At 36.9% G+C, this 17,176-nt stretch overlaps 1 protein-coding gene across 1 annotated transcript; it reads left to right on the top strand.

Annotated features, from left to right (window-relative positions):
* Positions 1 to 1,505: 1,505 nt before the first annotated feature.
* On the top strand, positions 1,506 to 1,892 carry LOC133067258 (phosphatidylinositol N-acetylglucosaminyltransferase subunit P-like). Its single transcript, XM_061158414.1, has one exon. It carries the CDS (start codon positions 1,506 to 1,508, stop codon positions 1,890 to 1,892), a length of 387 nt encoding a protein of 128 aa, XP_061014397.1.
* The last annotated feature ends 15,284 nt before the right edge of the window (positions 1,893 to 17,176 follow it).

Consider the following 17,176-nt stretch of genomic DNA (forward strand, 5'->3'; position numbering starts at 1 on the left):
CTGAAAGCATCAATCACAAACAAGTGGCAAACACAAGATTGTAAACTTGAAAGTAGCTGGTATTGCTTATTTTTTTAATATTTCAATACGCAGATCACAAAAGATGCTCATAATTGTCAGACAGTCAAGCCAAAATTAAGAGAATTTGAACTGATTATTTGGCAATTTTGACAAGAAATGAAAATGAAAATTTAGCAACATGCCAAGAAGTCATGTGCTAAAAAATTCATTTCTTTCTTCCTTATACATAGAACCATTTACTGGTTATTATACCAGCATGGCCTCAGTTTCTACTGAGGGTGGAGGGCGGAGATACAAACATGAGAACTGAACAGGAGCTAAAACTGGCAGTAAACTTACAAATTAACTTAGCATATTCTTAAGAATGGTTTATGTAGTTAATATGATCATATATACTAATTAATGGATCTTTTTAAGACTCTCTCTCTCCCTTTTATGCATTAAATAAATATCTGTTAAGTACAGTAATTATACAACTACTTGTAAAACTCTCAGGAATGGGGAAGAGCCACACCTCTAAGCCAGGGTTGCAGTGAGCAGTTCTGAGGCATGCAGAACAGAAGGGGATCAGGCACTTCAGGGCAGAGAGCTTTAATCAGTGAATAATCCATAGTGAGCTGTCATGTAACAAAGTGTAATCATTTCTAGCTGAAACTTATTTAAAGTTTCCATTCTTGGTACAAAATAGACAATGAAAAATTGAAAATATTTACATTTCCACAGAAGGCATTTATATAAATAAATAATAAGTGATTCTTTTTAGCTAGTGTTCAAACCTCCAACAAGTATTGGGGTTGAAACACGATGATTTGAAATCTTTATGAAAAACTAGGTACTCATATTTAATTTTGTAACTATCCATATTACTCTCCAATGCCAGCACTTTCAGATGTCAGTAAACAAAAGTTACTGGAATATAATTTTTCAGGATCTTCCTTGGCAACAAATGACTTTAAAGAAGCTAACTATACCACAGTAGTGATGTCTTGGATGACTTCAGCTGACTGCACTGAAATTGGGCTTTTGGACAACTTTCACTGCTCTAGATCAGCCCAAATTCTTGCACTGCAAGTATCATTAATAATTATTACAGGATAATGCTCCTGGATATCAAGGCATTTGAATGTCTGGATTAAATTTTCCATGCAGAGAGTTCAAATTGATGAAACTCATTATAATTTTGTGGAGGTGCCCCTAAGTTAGCAAAAAGAACTCTACCAGAAACTGTGCTTATACAATAGGATTTTTTAAATTAATTTTTATTGGAGTATAGTTGATTTACAATGTGTGTTAGTTTCTGCTGTACAGAAAAGTGAATCAGTTTTATACATATAACCACTCTTTTTTTAGATTCTTTTCCCATACGGGTCATTACAGAGTATGGAATAGAAGTCTCTGTGCTGGCCTTGGCCCTGAGGTGGCCAAACGTGCCACGGGGGGAGTCGGCGCTTGGAGGACCCAAGAATATCTAAAGCCACGGGGAAATGGTGGAAAATTCACTGTCACCATTGCCAGAGAGAGCGATTTATGGCTTTGTTCTTTTCTTAAGCTCCCAATTTGGTTTCATACTGTATCTTGTGTGGGCTTTTATTCCTGAATCTTGGCTATACTCCTTAGGCTTAACTTACTGGCCTCAAAAGTATTGGGCCGTTGTTCTGCCTGGGTATCTCCTCATTACCATAGTCATCGGTTATGTCCTCTTATTTGTAATAAACATGATGAGTACCTCTCCACTCGACTCCATTCATAATATCACAGATAACTATGCCAAAAATCAACAGCGCAAGAAAGACCAAGAAGAGGCCATCCCAGCACTCAGAGATATTCCTATTAGTGAAGTAAACCAAATGTTCTTTCTTGAAGCCAAATAACTTTACACCAAAAACTTAATTATATGTGGACTAATACCAAACATTTATTATAAATTTTTGACATAAAGGTTTCGACCATACTAATTAAAAAAAAAAAAGAAGAAGAAGTCTCTGTGCTATACAATAGGTTCTTAGCATATGTGAACCCCAATCTCCCGGTTTATCCCCTCCGTCTCCCCCTTGGTAACGGTAAGTTTATTATCTGTGACTCTATTTCTGTTTTGTAATCGCTTCATTTGGGCCATGCTGTGCTAAGCTGCTTCAGCCGTGTCCAACTCTTTGTGACCCCATGGACTGTAACCCGCCAGGCTCCTCTGTCCACAGGTTCTCTAGGCAAGGGTATGGAAGTGGGTTGCCATGCCCTCCCTCCAGGGGATCTTCCCAACTCCCCAGGATAGAACTCCTGTCTCTTACCTCTCCTGCACTGGCAAGCAGGTTCTTGACCACTAGCGCCACCAGGGAGGTTTTTGAAAATTATTTTCCTCTTTAAATTCCATTGCAATGTCAGAAATACACTCTGCTATGAAAATATGTAACATTGATTTCAAGGTTAATATTTTGGCCTGACTGCGTGATTATTTTTGGAGGATATTTATTACACCTGAAGTCATCAGGGGCCAATTCTGCCTCAGGCACTGTCTGTAAAGATGCTTTGAGGATAACACCCTCAATGGAAGCAGGCATAGCCCTCTCCTGTGTGGAGCCCTCTCACTCCACATAGGATAGACTCCTCACAGTGAAGGCAACAGAAGCTTACAAAGAAACAAAAATGACAGGATTTGTTACTAAATTCAAGGTTGTACTGCTCAGGGCACAACAGACAGATAAACTGAGAAAAGAGTTGTTGGAGCAAAGAGTAAAGTCTTTATCCAGAAAGCCAGCAGACTGAGAAGATGGTGAACTAAGTGTCCCAAAGAACTATCTTCTCCAAGTTAGAATTCAGGCTTATTTTATCCTAAGAGCAGAGAGGGTAATGACCTGGTTCCAGCCAGACTCTGAGACGGGATGTGTCAATTTCTTCCTTCCTTCAGTCATTCACTTGTGGGCCTGGTCAAGCTGTTTCCTGTGAGCTAAACAATGGTTATTTTAGCTTAAGCTTATTACCTGGGAGGCAGGATTCCCAGAGATGGGCCATTCTGTCTAATTTAAATTTACAGGCAACATTCTTTTAGTGATTAACTTGTAATAGAATACAAAGGTTCTTCCCTATTACAGATCCAAGCATCCATGGATTGCAAATTTCTCATACTTAAACAATTCTTACCTGTTTGTAAGTTCAGTCATTCAAAATGGTTTGCATTGTGGAGCCCAAATCTCTCTACTATTTCAAAGAGTAGCATGATCTGAGAGCCTTTGATGATACTTGATGTAATGAGGTCATCAAACAAGATTTGAAAGCACCTCGCCCACAATACGGGAAATGCAATTTCAGGATGTGTTCCAAAGAAAACCACATTAAGAAGCAGAGAATGGGCAGAGGGTGGTATATTTCCTATCTACTTTGTATAGATACAGAATAAAACCACATGGAAGATACTTTTTCAGGATTAGGAACATCCACTCACAGTGCTTGTCATGAGGTCCTTCATACTCAAGATGAACTGAGCCGATAGTCCGATCAGTCTCTGGATGTAAAAGTCACAAAAAGTAGTGTGACCCTGCATATAAAAATGATCATGGACTGTCCCTGAAAGGCATGTATTCCCGATTCCGAAGAAATCTAGTTGGGAGTCTTAAATGATCATTTTGTATCTTGTGAGTGTTCAATGTTAAATTCAGAAATACATATGAAAAAGATTCAAGAAACATTAATCAAAACTATTATTTTACATAATAATGATCAGCAAGGTGCACATTTCTAAATCTAAGTTAAGATGCTTTCTTAAATGAGTAAAAAAAGAACTGCTTTACAAACCTGCATCAAATTAGGAGGTATTTGTACTCTCAAGGAAAATATTTACAGTGTCATTGGGTATAATGGGTAAATTTTTGTTTTCACGATATATCTATCTGAAATGAGAGTGACTCCAGAGCCCTCTTTCTTTACCCTCATTCCTTGTTGGATCATGAGCAGCCCAGACAGGTCTGACAAAGTCATAAAATCAGGCAGTAAGAATGGAATGCATCGTAGGTTCTTCTTTATTTGTCATAGAGTCAGGCCCTTAATAAAAGTTCACTTATTTCCTTCACCTCTTCACCTCTTCCCACCCTCCTTCACTCAGTCTGTCTATATGTACGTATGTCTTTCTTGTTAGTCACCATCATGTCTCTGCGTTGCTATATTGTTGGAGGCAGTCTAATCACTTCATGATAAGGTGAACATGATGATCAGCCTCATTTGTGGAATTTGGGATACCCAATGCAGTATCCATCTGTGCTCTACTTTTTCTAGTTGCATAATGGAGAGCTCACTGACCCACTGTTTTGCAAAGGGAAGTTGCAAGAACCAAAAACAAATTCTTTAAGGTTTTGTGACCTTTACATAGTCTACGTATGCTTCTCCAGAACCCACAATAATGCCTGTGAAGCTATATAGTACAGTTCAAGGATGACTTCACATCTTATAACACCTGATACATATATAATTTGGGAAGATACTAATATATGCAAGAAAAAATTGCCAATGCTATCTTAGGTCCTCAAAATGAATCTTTCCATAGGATAAGAATGAAATTATGACAAATTACAAAGACTGAATGCCACTAAGTACCACAAACATCACAAAACTCAGAAAAATTACATAATGGTTCTATTCACTAACTGATATCTCTAAGATACTACTTTTGGGCTGCATACTTCTTTTTTTCATTGAAGAGCAAGAAAGTTCTTTCTTTCATATAGTATGATTATCAAATATTGTTTTTTATTAGTAGCAGTTTAGGAAAGCTTCAGTTCATTTTGCTCTGTCAATGGCAGTTTTGATATGTTTCACCTTCTGGGGTCACTAGACTCCATCATGTCAAAAATGAGCTAAAACAAAATCCTATGTGTTAGGATGTAAAAACAGGTGAGACCATATGGTCATACTCATTGCTCAGAGTCCTATTACTGATTTGTGTCTAAAAACATAAGAATTCTTAAATGCTATTTTGCATGAAAGTAAAAGTTTTAGTCGCTCAGTTATGTCTGACTCTTTGTGACCCCATGGACTAGAGACCACCAAGCTTCTCTGTCCATGAAATTCTCCAGGCAAGAATACTGAAGTGGGTTTCCATTCCCTTCTCCAGAAGATATTCCCAACCCAGGGATTGAACCTAGGTCTCCTGCACTGCAGGCAGATTCTTTACCATCTGAGTCACCAGGGAAGGCCATGATTTTGCATGATTCACATCAAAAAGAAAAATGAATGTGCCTTATTTTGTAATTGCAGAAGCTGCTTCATCAAGTAGTATATTTCATTTTGACTAGATTTCAATGAGAACTGAACTCTCCACTTGTGATTTTACATATCCAGTGATTGGAAGGCTATCCCACAAACTAGTTTTGGCTGTTTACATTCAAGGTTTTCCTCTTTTTCTTCCACGACCTACATCCTCTGGTGTGTGTGTGTGAGTGCTTAGTCACTCAGTCATGTCCGACTCTTTGTGACCCCAGGGACTGTAGCCTGCCAGGCTCCTTGGTCCATGGGATTTTCCAGGCAAGAATACTGGAGCAGGTTACCATTTCCCATTCCAGCAGATCTTCCCAACCTGGGGATCAAACCCACATCTCTTATTTCTCCTGCATTGGCTGGCAGGTTCTTTACCACTAGCGCCCACCTGGGAAGTCCTGGTATCATTAGACAAGTTAATATTACAATTTGACCTCTGACTTTATACCTTGGTCAAGATCCCAGGTGAACTGGTAGAGTGGACAGTAAGAGAACTCAGGGTAGCAATTCCTACTCTGAAAGGGTGAGAAAAACCCTAACTACACATAAAAGCAACTGTGAAACACATAAATAACCCCCTAAACCTAAACCAATTATATAGTCAACTGAACTCTCTCTTTAGCCAGATCCTCCAAAATGTTGATCCAAAACTACCTCACATGAAGGAGGGTGTGACTGAGGGGAAGTCAGAATGCAAACATAGCAGTCATAGCTGATTACGGTGAAAATCGCTTAATTTGGCAAACTTTCCAAAAGCACATGACTATGGGAACACATTCCTCGAGCATATCCCATGGAAGAGATACTTGTGTATGTGGGACCCAAAAGAGTAAAACTTCATGGTAATCTGCCTCTACTACAGATTTGAGGTCAAACACACTAAGGTCAATTCTTTCCTGGTTTTATGACATTCACTAAGCCAATCCAAACTTTAGCCTCTTCTTCTGGAAAATGAATATGATAAAATGTGCATTATATGCTAGTTCTGACATCTAAATGAAAATTTATATATGTAAACTTCGTATTCTAAGCACTCAGTAATTGGCATCTGTGTTTACTGGTAGATTACATGCTCAGAACTTGTCACCCCTTGTAAGATAACAAAATGTGCTACACCATTACCCAAAATAAAGTTTTGGTTTCCAACCCTCCCACATCTGTTCATTTACTTCATTCTCCTTTCCCAGGACACACTTACCCTTCTCTCAGTTTCTGATTCAAAACCTATGTGTGCATCCTTACAGACCTAGCAGAGATTTCACCTGTTCTTTCTGGTTTTTCAGATTTTTTAAGCACTTGCTGCTGCTGCTGAGTCCATTCTTTGAAGTTTACAGCAGCACTCTCCAATGGAAACATAAGGTGGATCACATCTATAATCTTAATTTTATATAGTCAGTTTAAAAAGAGAAATTAATTTTAATAATATTTTATCTAATCCAATATATCTAAAATATTGTTTGAACATATAATCAATATTTTTAAAATTATCCACAAGATATCTACATTCCCTTTATCATACTATGTCTTCTAAATTCAGTGTATATTTTATAATTAAAGCACTTTCAATTCACAACAACCATATTTTTTTTTAATTTATTTATTATTGAGGTAACAGGTTTATAATATTATATAAATTTCATGTGTACTTTATATTTCTACTTCTTTATACACTACAGCATGTTTATCACCAAAAATTCAGCTTCCATTCATTACTGTACAGATGATCTCCTTTACGCATTTCACCCTCCTCACCCTCCCACTCCTTTCTGTCTGGTAACCACTACCCTGTTCTCTTTATCTAGGTGTTTGCTTTTGTTTGACCTGGTTTGTTTATTTATTTTGATTTTTGTTTGATTTTTTGCTTGCTTGTTTTTTATATTCTACATGTAAGTGAAACCATGTGATATATGTCTTTCTCCTCCTGACTTGTTTCACTTAGCATAATACCCTCAAGTTTCATTCACATCGTCACAAATGGTAAGAGTTCATTATTTTTTATGGCTGAGTAATGCTTCTATATATGTGTATGTATATATCACATCTACTTTATCCATTCATCCTTCGATGGGTACTTAGGTTGTTTCTATAGCTTAGCGAACAATAACCTCATTTCAAATGCTCAACAGCTATATGTATCTAGTGGTTGCATACTGCATAGTGCATGTCTACACCGGGGGCTTCCCCTGGTAGCTCAGCTGGTAAGGAATCCACCTGCAATGCAGGAGACACTGATTCGATTCCCCAGTTGGGAAGATCCCCTGGAGAAGGCATAGGCTACCCATTCTAGTATTCTTGGGCTTCCCTGATGACTCAGCTGATAAAGAATCCACCTGTAATGCGGGAGACCTGGGTTTGATCCCTGTGTTGGGAAGATTCCCTGGAGAAGGGATAGGCTACCCACTCCAGTATTCTGGCCTGGAGAATTCCATGGATTATATAGTCCATGGGGTGGCAAAGAGTCGGACACAACTGAGAGACTTTCACTCTCTCTTCACTTTCATGTCTACACCATGAATAGTTTACACTATACTATTTAGTATGTGCTTATAGGGTACTATTATGTTTGCTGGTGTTTCCCACGTGTTTCCCTTTTCCAGCTAGTCTCTGCATTCTTTCAAGAAGAACTCCTCTCAGAGTTCTGTATCTTGGGATGCAGTGCCCAAACACAGTGGTCATTCAGTAAGTTTTGCTGATCAATAATTTGAATGCACTTAAAATGCCAGAAGGAAAAAATACAACAGACAATGTGATTTTTTCCACTTGTGCTACATTTATTGCTCCATAAGTGTTGTTTATTCCAGGATGTAAATTCTCAGAGTATGAGGAATAAAGCCATTTGCAGGCTGGTATTAATAAATCTGCTTTGGTGTTAGTGTGAATAATGCAAGATGCAAAAACAAGAGGGAATAATGTACACGGTAATGCTTTGCTTATGGAGTAAATGATCAAATTAAGGTGCTTCTAGGTACGAATGGAAAGCATTATAATCTCACCAACACACCTAAGAGTTGGCCTCCAGTTTTTCAAATGTTTATTTACCACAAAATATAATAGTTCACTTCTCATTTGCAATTCTGCTGTGGAAGGAGAGGTAGCTTTCAAGACACAACAAGGAAAGTCATACCCAATGGTGTACCACATCTAATGTGCTACACAATCCTAAGGTCTTTCCAAAAACCTTCACAATTATAACATGGTAGAGACTGTGTCTCATCTCCGGACAACTTTTTAAAAAATATAAACCCATGTTACAATAATAGTATAGATTCACATGGAACCTAGATTTACAAACATAGTCTTTGTCTCTTATGGGCATGTAAGAAAACACAGTCTATAATATGGAAAACTTCCAAATTATGATAAAACGAGCAGAGACTTTTCAAAAGGTATGACTCATTCAGTGAATCACTAAATATCCTGGAAAAGGATATTTTTCATTTTATAGTTATATTGGCTTTAAAAAAACACCTTGAAAATACATCCTGATTATCAGATTGACAACAGTCAATTCTTTCCATATTATATTACAGTATTTGACTGAAAATGTGTTTTCTCTTATTTCTTTTTTCTGTATATAATCAATGTAAGGGTTTCTTTGGTGGCTCAGTGGTAAAGAAGCCACCTGTCAATGCAGGAGACAAGGATTTGATCTCTGGGTCAGGAAGATCCCCTGAAGAAGGAAATGGCAACCCACTTGAGTATTCTTGCCTGGGAAATCCCATGGACAGAGGAGCCTGGTGGGCTACAGCCCATGGGGTCACAAGAGTCAGACACAACTTAGCAACTGAACAACAGTAAAGGTAAAGCAAAGTAGAATATTCCAAAAAATGTCTGCTTTCATGTTGAAAAGCTGCCTCCCTAACTTAGCCTACAAAATACATTCACAGACATAACAACTAAAGGCAACCTTAATTACTTCTCAATGTTGGAGCATTTCATTTTATTTTTTTGAAAGGCTGACACAGAGTTTATTGAATTTCATTTTTCTATTTTCAACTGAGATCACTTCTACAATGCTATTTTGTTAATCTACATGGGTACTTTATTTCTAACAAGTGTAGCCTTACTATAAATGGGCTCAATCATACAAACACACACACACAGGCACATGCTCACTGTTTTAAAACAGTAGAGCATACATTATACTCCTCCTATAAAGCCAGCTTTGATTAAAACCCACTAGTGTCAAAGATCGGTCTGATTTTGAAGATGAGCCAAGATACTGACTGTATGATTTCAAAATCTATTCTAGCCATTTCCTGTGATAGCTTTCCTATCATAAGCTTGAGCAAACTCCACATTCCCCATCAGGCCTTTCTGAATAGAGACTCTTCTCCATTCTTTGAATGCCCTTAGAAACTCCCAGGTGCACACAATCTTGATGTGTATTGTAATCTTCTACTCACTGTGGTTCTTTTTCCACATACCTACATCTGAGCTCTACAATACAATCATCAACTTCTTAAAGTCATAGGTCATGGCTTATTCATGTCCTGTAGCTTTCAGTAGAGCCTTGGATAGAGTAAATATTCAATAAATGTGTTAGAAAGCATGATGATTTTGATCATAATTTACAGGAATATCATTCAGCAAACCAGTGATATGTTAAAGCAAAGTCAGTCATTATGAACATATATTAAGAATTTTCTATTTCTATCTATTCCAATTCCATCCCTTGACTATCTTTTTACATAAAAGTACTCAGTGTTTCATCAGCATTTTCAACTCCAAGACTCAAGTTGAATTTATTTTAAAAATTAAAATCCAATGGGTCTAATTATATTCTAGCATCAAACTAAGCTTTTTCTCCCTTACAGTTACATTTTAAATGTTTTTTCGTATCTAACCATGCTAAGATTCCAGTGTACAAATACATATCTACTGTGGGTTTTTTCCAAATTTAATAATATCCTGAAACCTAATTTTGTGTATTGGATTCATTTAAAATGTGGTTGCTACTCAACAATTTTAGAGGAAACTATATTACATCAGACGTAACATTTAAACTAAACCCAGAAGTTAAGACTCTATAAATAAGAAAAACAGAAAGACTCCAAATAAGAAGCATGAAAGCCAAAGGAAGTTAACATGCAGCACAAAGTCATTTGGCCTTGTGAATACTCCGCCCAATGGATTCAGCTGGAAGAAAATGAAGCGTGTGAAATGCACAGGCGAAATCAAGTGTGTGGCCTTACTGATGCCAGGCTACAGAAGTGACTCAAGAGTAAGAGGCCATTGATGAGAAGAAGATTTGGATTAACCATGGCCTTGAAGTTAGCCCTGGAAAGTGAGTAGCACTCAGTTGCGGGAGGTGCATTAACCTCTTCAGACCACTAGGGTTCAAAGTGTTCTATAAGGGGTAATTTATTAAATGGGTCCTAATTGCTTGGTAATGTACCTTCCAAAAGTCGCTTCTCTATGCTATGATTAGGCCTGGGATTTGCCAAGTGCTGTCATTCTCTTTGTAACTCCATAATGGAACTCTAAGAAGTGGGACGCTGATCCATTGGAGAGCTACATATCTAATCGGGGTCCAGAGTCTGACCAACAAAACCAGGCAACCTTTCATTTAACCCTCCAGAGTGAAAACAGAGATTCAAAACTGATACACCTGGTAGTAAAATGCCTTTTACTAAATATACATACATTTTAATAGAACAAGGATAACTGGTTTTATTGTTTTTAAAAGAAAGGCAGATTTTTAAGATTTGTGAATTTGTCCGTTCCTAAATTATTTCTTTAAAATATATAATCATGCTTTTTGTTTTCACCATCTACAAATAAATTTTCTTTGCCTTATTGCCTATGAAAGCCAATCAACGTGACTTTCTTACTGGGTTCCAACACAAAATCGTATGTTTCCACCAGTCATCCCCTTGGTATCACTGATACACACCAGGACCACTTGGCCACTGGCTTTGCTAATTAGCAAGGCCAGCAGAGGGAGTGCAAGAGCATTGCTACAAAAACAAAAATCAAAAGTATTTTAAGTGGTAACAACAGTTAGAAAATCAAACTACAGAGAATAAGACAGCAGAATTTAAATATGGAAGCAGCCTTGGTAATATCACAGAGACAATAAGCTAGAACCAAAGAGACAGGGCTTAGACATATTTTTATGATATTTGTGAACTCATCGAATATAGCTGTGCCTCATTTTCTCCATCTTGAAAATGGCTATCACAGTAGCTTCCATTAAGAAAGGCTTTTGTCCTTAAGAAAGAGTGATTACTTAAAGATTGAGAATTATTGTCACAAGAAAGAAGCTGATGCCATTAATTTTGACTAAGATGAAAAACATCTGGGAAGAATCCCGTAATGCCTTAAGAACAGAGATTTGATATTAGATCATGGAGTTGGACACACATCTTTCCAAGATGAATAAATAAAATGGTTAGGCTTCAAAGTATTATAGGGATGCCTTTTCATGAGAGAGAAATTATATATTCTAATCCCATACAATGTTTTACAACCTATTTCCAGACCATTTAAAGAAGTTACATATTTTCCAAACATGTTTTCAAGCTATTTGTTACAAAGGAATTCTGTTTCAATCTGCAACTTAATGGCTTATGGTTATTTAGAACTTCAGTTTTACCCTTAAGGTAATGTGCTAGAATTGTGTTTTCCAGACTCCTCCAATCACATTGCTTATGAGATTATTTTGTGTGACCCTCATAAACACTTTTTTTCCTAAAGGGCATCTTTGAAAAAATGATACCCAGAACAACCCAGACTTTACACTATATTGAACTAAATAAAATCTTTCTTTGCTTTCAAAGTTTGGGATAATCTTGAGGACAGTGCAGTTTGTCTGGAAGTTTGGCAGGGAAGTAGTTTGGAAAGTAAATATTCAGTTCTGCTTTCTCCAGTAGATGTCACTTTCTGTACATAGGATATCAAGATATATAAGATGCACAGTATTCCTTACAATGATGGCAAAAAATAACTTTGAGTTCCGGTCATATATAACAATGTTTAAGCTTTCATTGGTATTTTCTATTGTTAGGAAGCTTAAAGAATAGTGAAAGCAAAATGAATGCTATTATTTAACCATCTTACATATTTCTGGGTAGACTTAGCAATGGCTATTAAACATAACATATGATATAATATTGCTAGTGCCTTTTCAACAGTTACAGAAAGCTAAGTGTTATTCCACATCACAGCATAAAATTAATTTGCCAAAAACAAACATGGTTCCTGAGTAAATAAGCAATCATCAATAGTACACTGCATACTTACCAAAAACCTAATTAAATATGAGTTCACCTAACCTGCTATGATTTCAAATGGTATTCTTCCGGGTTCTTCTATATCATTTTGATATTCACATCAGCTTCATATGTCTAAGGAAAAAAATTATTCTTCAAAGTGTTTCAGTATATAGCAAGAAATATCAGCATAAGAATGAGAGAAAAAGAAAGATAAGCCTTAAATAGCATTTTTGTGGCATCCACATGCACAAGAATGAAAATCAAATTTTGAAAGAATATTAATAGTTACCATTAGATTAATTCTTCCTAAAATACTTCCCAAAATGCTCTTTGCATTTCTAAACATAAGCCTCATTATTCTGTTCTATTTGTATTCCAACGCAGTCAAATTTTATATTTGAGTCACTTTAATAGATGACTTTGAAATGACAGAGGAGAGTACATTTTGTTTCTTATTGACCCCATCAAGGTTTTGTTTGTAGCCACAATAACTTGAAATAACAGAAAAAGACTACAAAGGATTTTAAAAATGTTAATGTCTGGGTCACATCTGATTCAGTCATTGTATTGACAAACCTGATTTGATAATTGCTAAATTAAGCTCAAGAGAAAATTAAACAACTACTTTTATTTTTAGATGCTTCAAACAAAAGATATGAAGTTTGATAGCAAATAATGATAGGGAGTTAGGAACAGAAATTTCCTAAGAAGGCAAAATGGGCATGTGGCTTTTACAAAACAAAAGAATGTATCTGGTCATCAAAATAAACAACTCCCCACCACCACCCCCAAAGGGCCTCTTTAGGTTTTAAATATTTTGTGCAGAGAGTAAACCAAAGTGCTGGATTCTTATCTGAGGTAGAGATTTCTTGACTTGTTAACTGGCAAGTTCTGCTACCTTTCTTGTGTATACTTGGTTAAAACAAAAAGATTATAGGGTTTGGGGTAATAAAAGGATTTAGCGGCTTTCACCTTTAGGCTACTGATTCAGCTCCAGTTCAGGTTAAAGAGACCAAAAGTCATGAATGTTCCCAGGGCATAGGGTTTACTTTCAATTCTGCCTAAATGAAGATCCCACTTCATAATAAAGCCTAGGGCATTTTTCAACTATTCAGAGCAAATACTGTTTGAACAGGAAGAATAGAAACAAACACAGATTAATGACTGAGGTGGATTCCTCAAGAAACAGACCACTGATAACTCAGTTGAGCATTTTCAAGAATGATGTCAGCACTCCATTTTCAGTCTTATACTAGTATTGATAAACCAATAAATACTAATCTAAAATTTTGAAAGGAAATAATGCCACAGTGATTATCTTGAAAATGAAGATAACTGATTGATATCATGTGGCTGAATTCTTATACTTTGATTTGAACTCGAGGAAGGGCCATGCAAAACACATACCCGACAGCCAGTTGTGGGTAGTCTATTTGCTATGTTTTATACAGGCTGTTCACACCACCAGTCCTATTCAAGCAAGAATTCTCTGGGAGGGTAGAAATTCCTTTGCACCATACCTCTGTCTTTTTCTGTTTTTATAGTTTCCTTTTCCCCATAGTACTTAATACATAGTACATAGTTCTAATGCCTGATGATCTGAGGTGGAGTTGATATAATAATAATAGAAATAAAGTAGACTATAAATGTAATGCACTTGAATCATCCCCAAATGATCTCCCCTCCCTGCCCCAGACAGTGGAAAAACTTGTCTTCCACAAAACTGGTCCCAGGTGCCAAAAAGATTGGGGACCATCGCTATTTATTTAATAGATTGGAACAGAAAATTCAGAACACTGAGGAACAGTCGGTTGCTTAATTCCACAACCCTCATAGTTGAAAATTATGTATCATCATTATTATTTGTACCATGTTTTATAGTTCTCTCCTGTAAGTAATTTATCAAAGATCAAATGAATTAAACATAAGATTTATAGCATACGTGTAAGACACATAAGTATGTAAATAAATAGACATGTATATTCTTCTTCTCACTCTCCTCCATAGATAACATTAGCCTGAATTTTATATTAACCAGCCCCTTGCTTTTCTCTCTTTTTTGGAATAGTATAAATGCTTCATAAGGATTTTGAATATTGCCTATTTGTTTAGAAAAATAACAGTAAAACATTTGAGACAATTGAAACTCAGAAGCAATTTTGATCAGTTAATTTTTATTCAATCAAGTATGTGTGTGCTAAGTTGTTTCAGTCGTGTCTGACTCTTTGTGACCCTATGAACTGTAGCCCACCAGGATCCTCTGTCCATGGGATTCTCTGGGCAAGAATACTGGAATGGGTTGCCATGCCCTCCTCCAGGGCATCTTCCAGACCCAGGGCTCAAACCGCATCTCTTAAGTATCCTGCATTGGCAGACAGTTTCTTGACCAGTAGTGTCTTACCAAAAAAATCAGAATTTTGTGGAGTGTAAGAATGCTTCTATCTGCATATATCACTAAAATCTATCCAGTGCTCTGCACTTCTAATAAATGATGCTTTCAAAAGTGAAGTCGCTCAGTCGTGTCCAATTCTTAGCAACCCCACTGACTGTATTACAAGATCCCTCATTCAAAAACAAGATCAGAGACAACAAGATCTCAGGGTCTAGATGACTGATGGTTACACTTCTGAGTAAATTATTAAGGAAAAGATTCCTCAAATTACCTAGCCATCCCACAGCCTTTGCTCAAGAAGAGAAGATGAGCAAGTCCTGAAGCGGTGCGGAGGGTAGGTCCTGGGTCCTCTGTGATGAGGGGCTGGAGAACAAGAGCATGAGACCAAAGGATCCCAGAGGCATCTGCCCTTTCATTTTCCACCTCCTTTCCTCCTGCATTCCTAAGTGGACTCCATCCCAGGCCACCACCAGTCCATAGCAGACTCCAATCTTGTCACTTCTCAGCAGCATGGTGTAACTTCGAGTATGTCCCTGTTTCTTTTTTCTTTTCCAGAGCATCTCCCCTGGGCTCATGGGCACATTCCCATCTTTGGATCTTGTGTCAATACCACCTATCTTGGAGGTACCTTCTTACAATTTATGATGGGACATTGATTTTGCATTGAAGAGATTTTGTCAAAATTTACTAATAAGAGATAGTTTATTTTTATTTTAAACAAAATATTAGATGATAGCTTGGTTTTGTACTAAAATTAGAGCATTCAAAATTCACATATGTTATCAGCATGGGTGTTTTTGAATTTTATTTAAAGTTATAAGAAGTATTCCAAGTCTGAACCCTAAAATAGGAAAATGAGACATTTAAGGCATCAGTTGTTAAAATTGTGAATAAGACCCTTGATAGATTGATTACCTAATGGCAAGTATGACAAGTGTGACAACAGATTTAGGAATAACATTACCACCTCAGTAAAAAATAAACATGAATATTGCTAATTATTAATTTTGCTAATATTTTAAATAATTTGGAAGGCATCAAAAATGTTGAATTTAATATTAGTGAATTGAAGTCCTGGGTAATAATCTTTGTCACATATCTTCTATTCAATACATTTCAGAAGTATTTTGAACTTGTTATCCTTTAGTTTATCTTACTGTCAACTTTATTTGCTACTTTCTTTTCCTGCTACCATCTTACAAACTAAATCCTCCAGTTCTCTTTTGCTTGGACTATTCTCTGCATCTTCAAAGTTTACTCTTCAAATCATTTTATATGGTAATACCAGACAAAACTTTGTAAACTAGGATTCTGCTTCTCTGTTGGTGAGTTCTAATTTTCATGGAAATAATTCAAACTCCTTAGTATGGCATATAAGTAAGTTTTCTACCTCATTTTCCAGACTTCTCCCCAACTACTGCAAAATCTATACACTTTCTGTATCTAATGTAATCTTCTTCACGTTCCAGGAAATCCTTTTCACCTACAATTTTCTGTGGGCTTCCCAGATGGCTCAGTAGTAAAGAATCCACCTGCCAATGCAGGAGACGCAGGAGATAGAGGTTCAATCCCTGGGCTGGGAAGGTCCCCTGGAGAAGTAAATGCAACCCACTCCAGTATTTTTTCCTGGAAAATTCCACGGACAGAGGAGTCTGGCAGGCTACAGTCCAAGGGATCGCAGAGAGTCGGACACATATGCACACATATGATTTTATATATTGCCCTCATCTCATTGTGGGTTTTTGCCTGTAGCCCTATTGCTCTTCCAAATCAAAGTACAGATTCTGTGTGCAACCCTTCCATTAATCCCCAGTCCATAGAGTTTCCAAAGACCTTTGGACATGCTCATAATATAGCATTAATCATGTACTGTCTCACACTTTAATTATGAAGGGTGTAGGTCTTATTAACTCCTCTGATCCCTAGATGAGGTTCATGCGTGACACCCCTTTAAATGTAGAATACCACACAATCAGCACAGTATTTGTTGCATTGACTTGAATGGTTGAATACAGATGTCTAAAAGAGGACTACTATCATTTTTTATGAAGATCTTGAAAGATAATTACTTCAGTGTAATTATATAGATAATTTGTTGTAAATTTACTACTCATCACTCTTCTGAAGAATATTCATTCTCAGTATTTCAAATCCCAGAACTAGTTCTGGACTGAGAATCCAACACAGTTAATATCCAGTATCTGCGTTCTGAAAACTCAAGATGAGCCAACTTTCCTGTCAGTCCATTGGTTAGAACTCTGTGCTTCCAATGCGGGGCTGGCAGGGCGGGGATGGGTTCACTCTC

The sequence above is a fragment of the Dama dama genome, chromosome 12 (assembly GCF_033118175.1).
Source record: "Dama dama isolate Ldn47 chromosome 12, ASM3311817v1, whole genome shotgun sequence".
In the NCBI taxonomy this organism is placed as follows: Eukaryota; Metazoa; Chordata; class Mammalia; order Artiodactyla; family Cervidae; genus Dama; species Dama dama.

Coding starts and splice junctions, on each gene's coding strand:
- LOC133067258 (XM_061158414.1), top strand. CDS start 1,506: ATGGTGGAAAATTCACTGTCACCATTGCCAGAGAGAGCGATTTATGGC.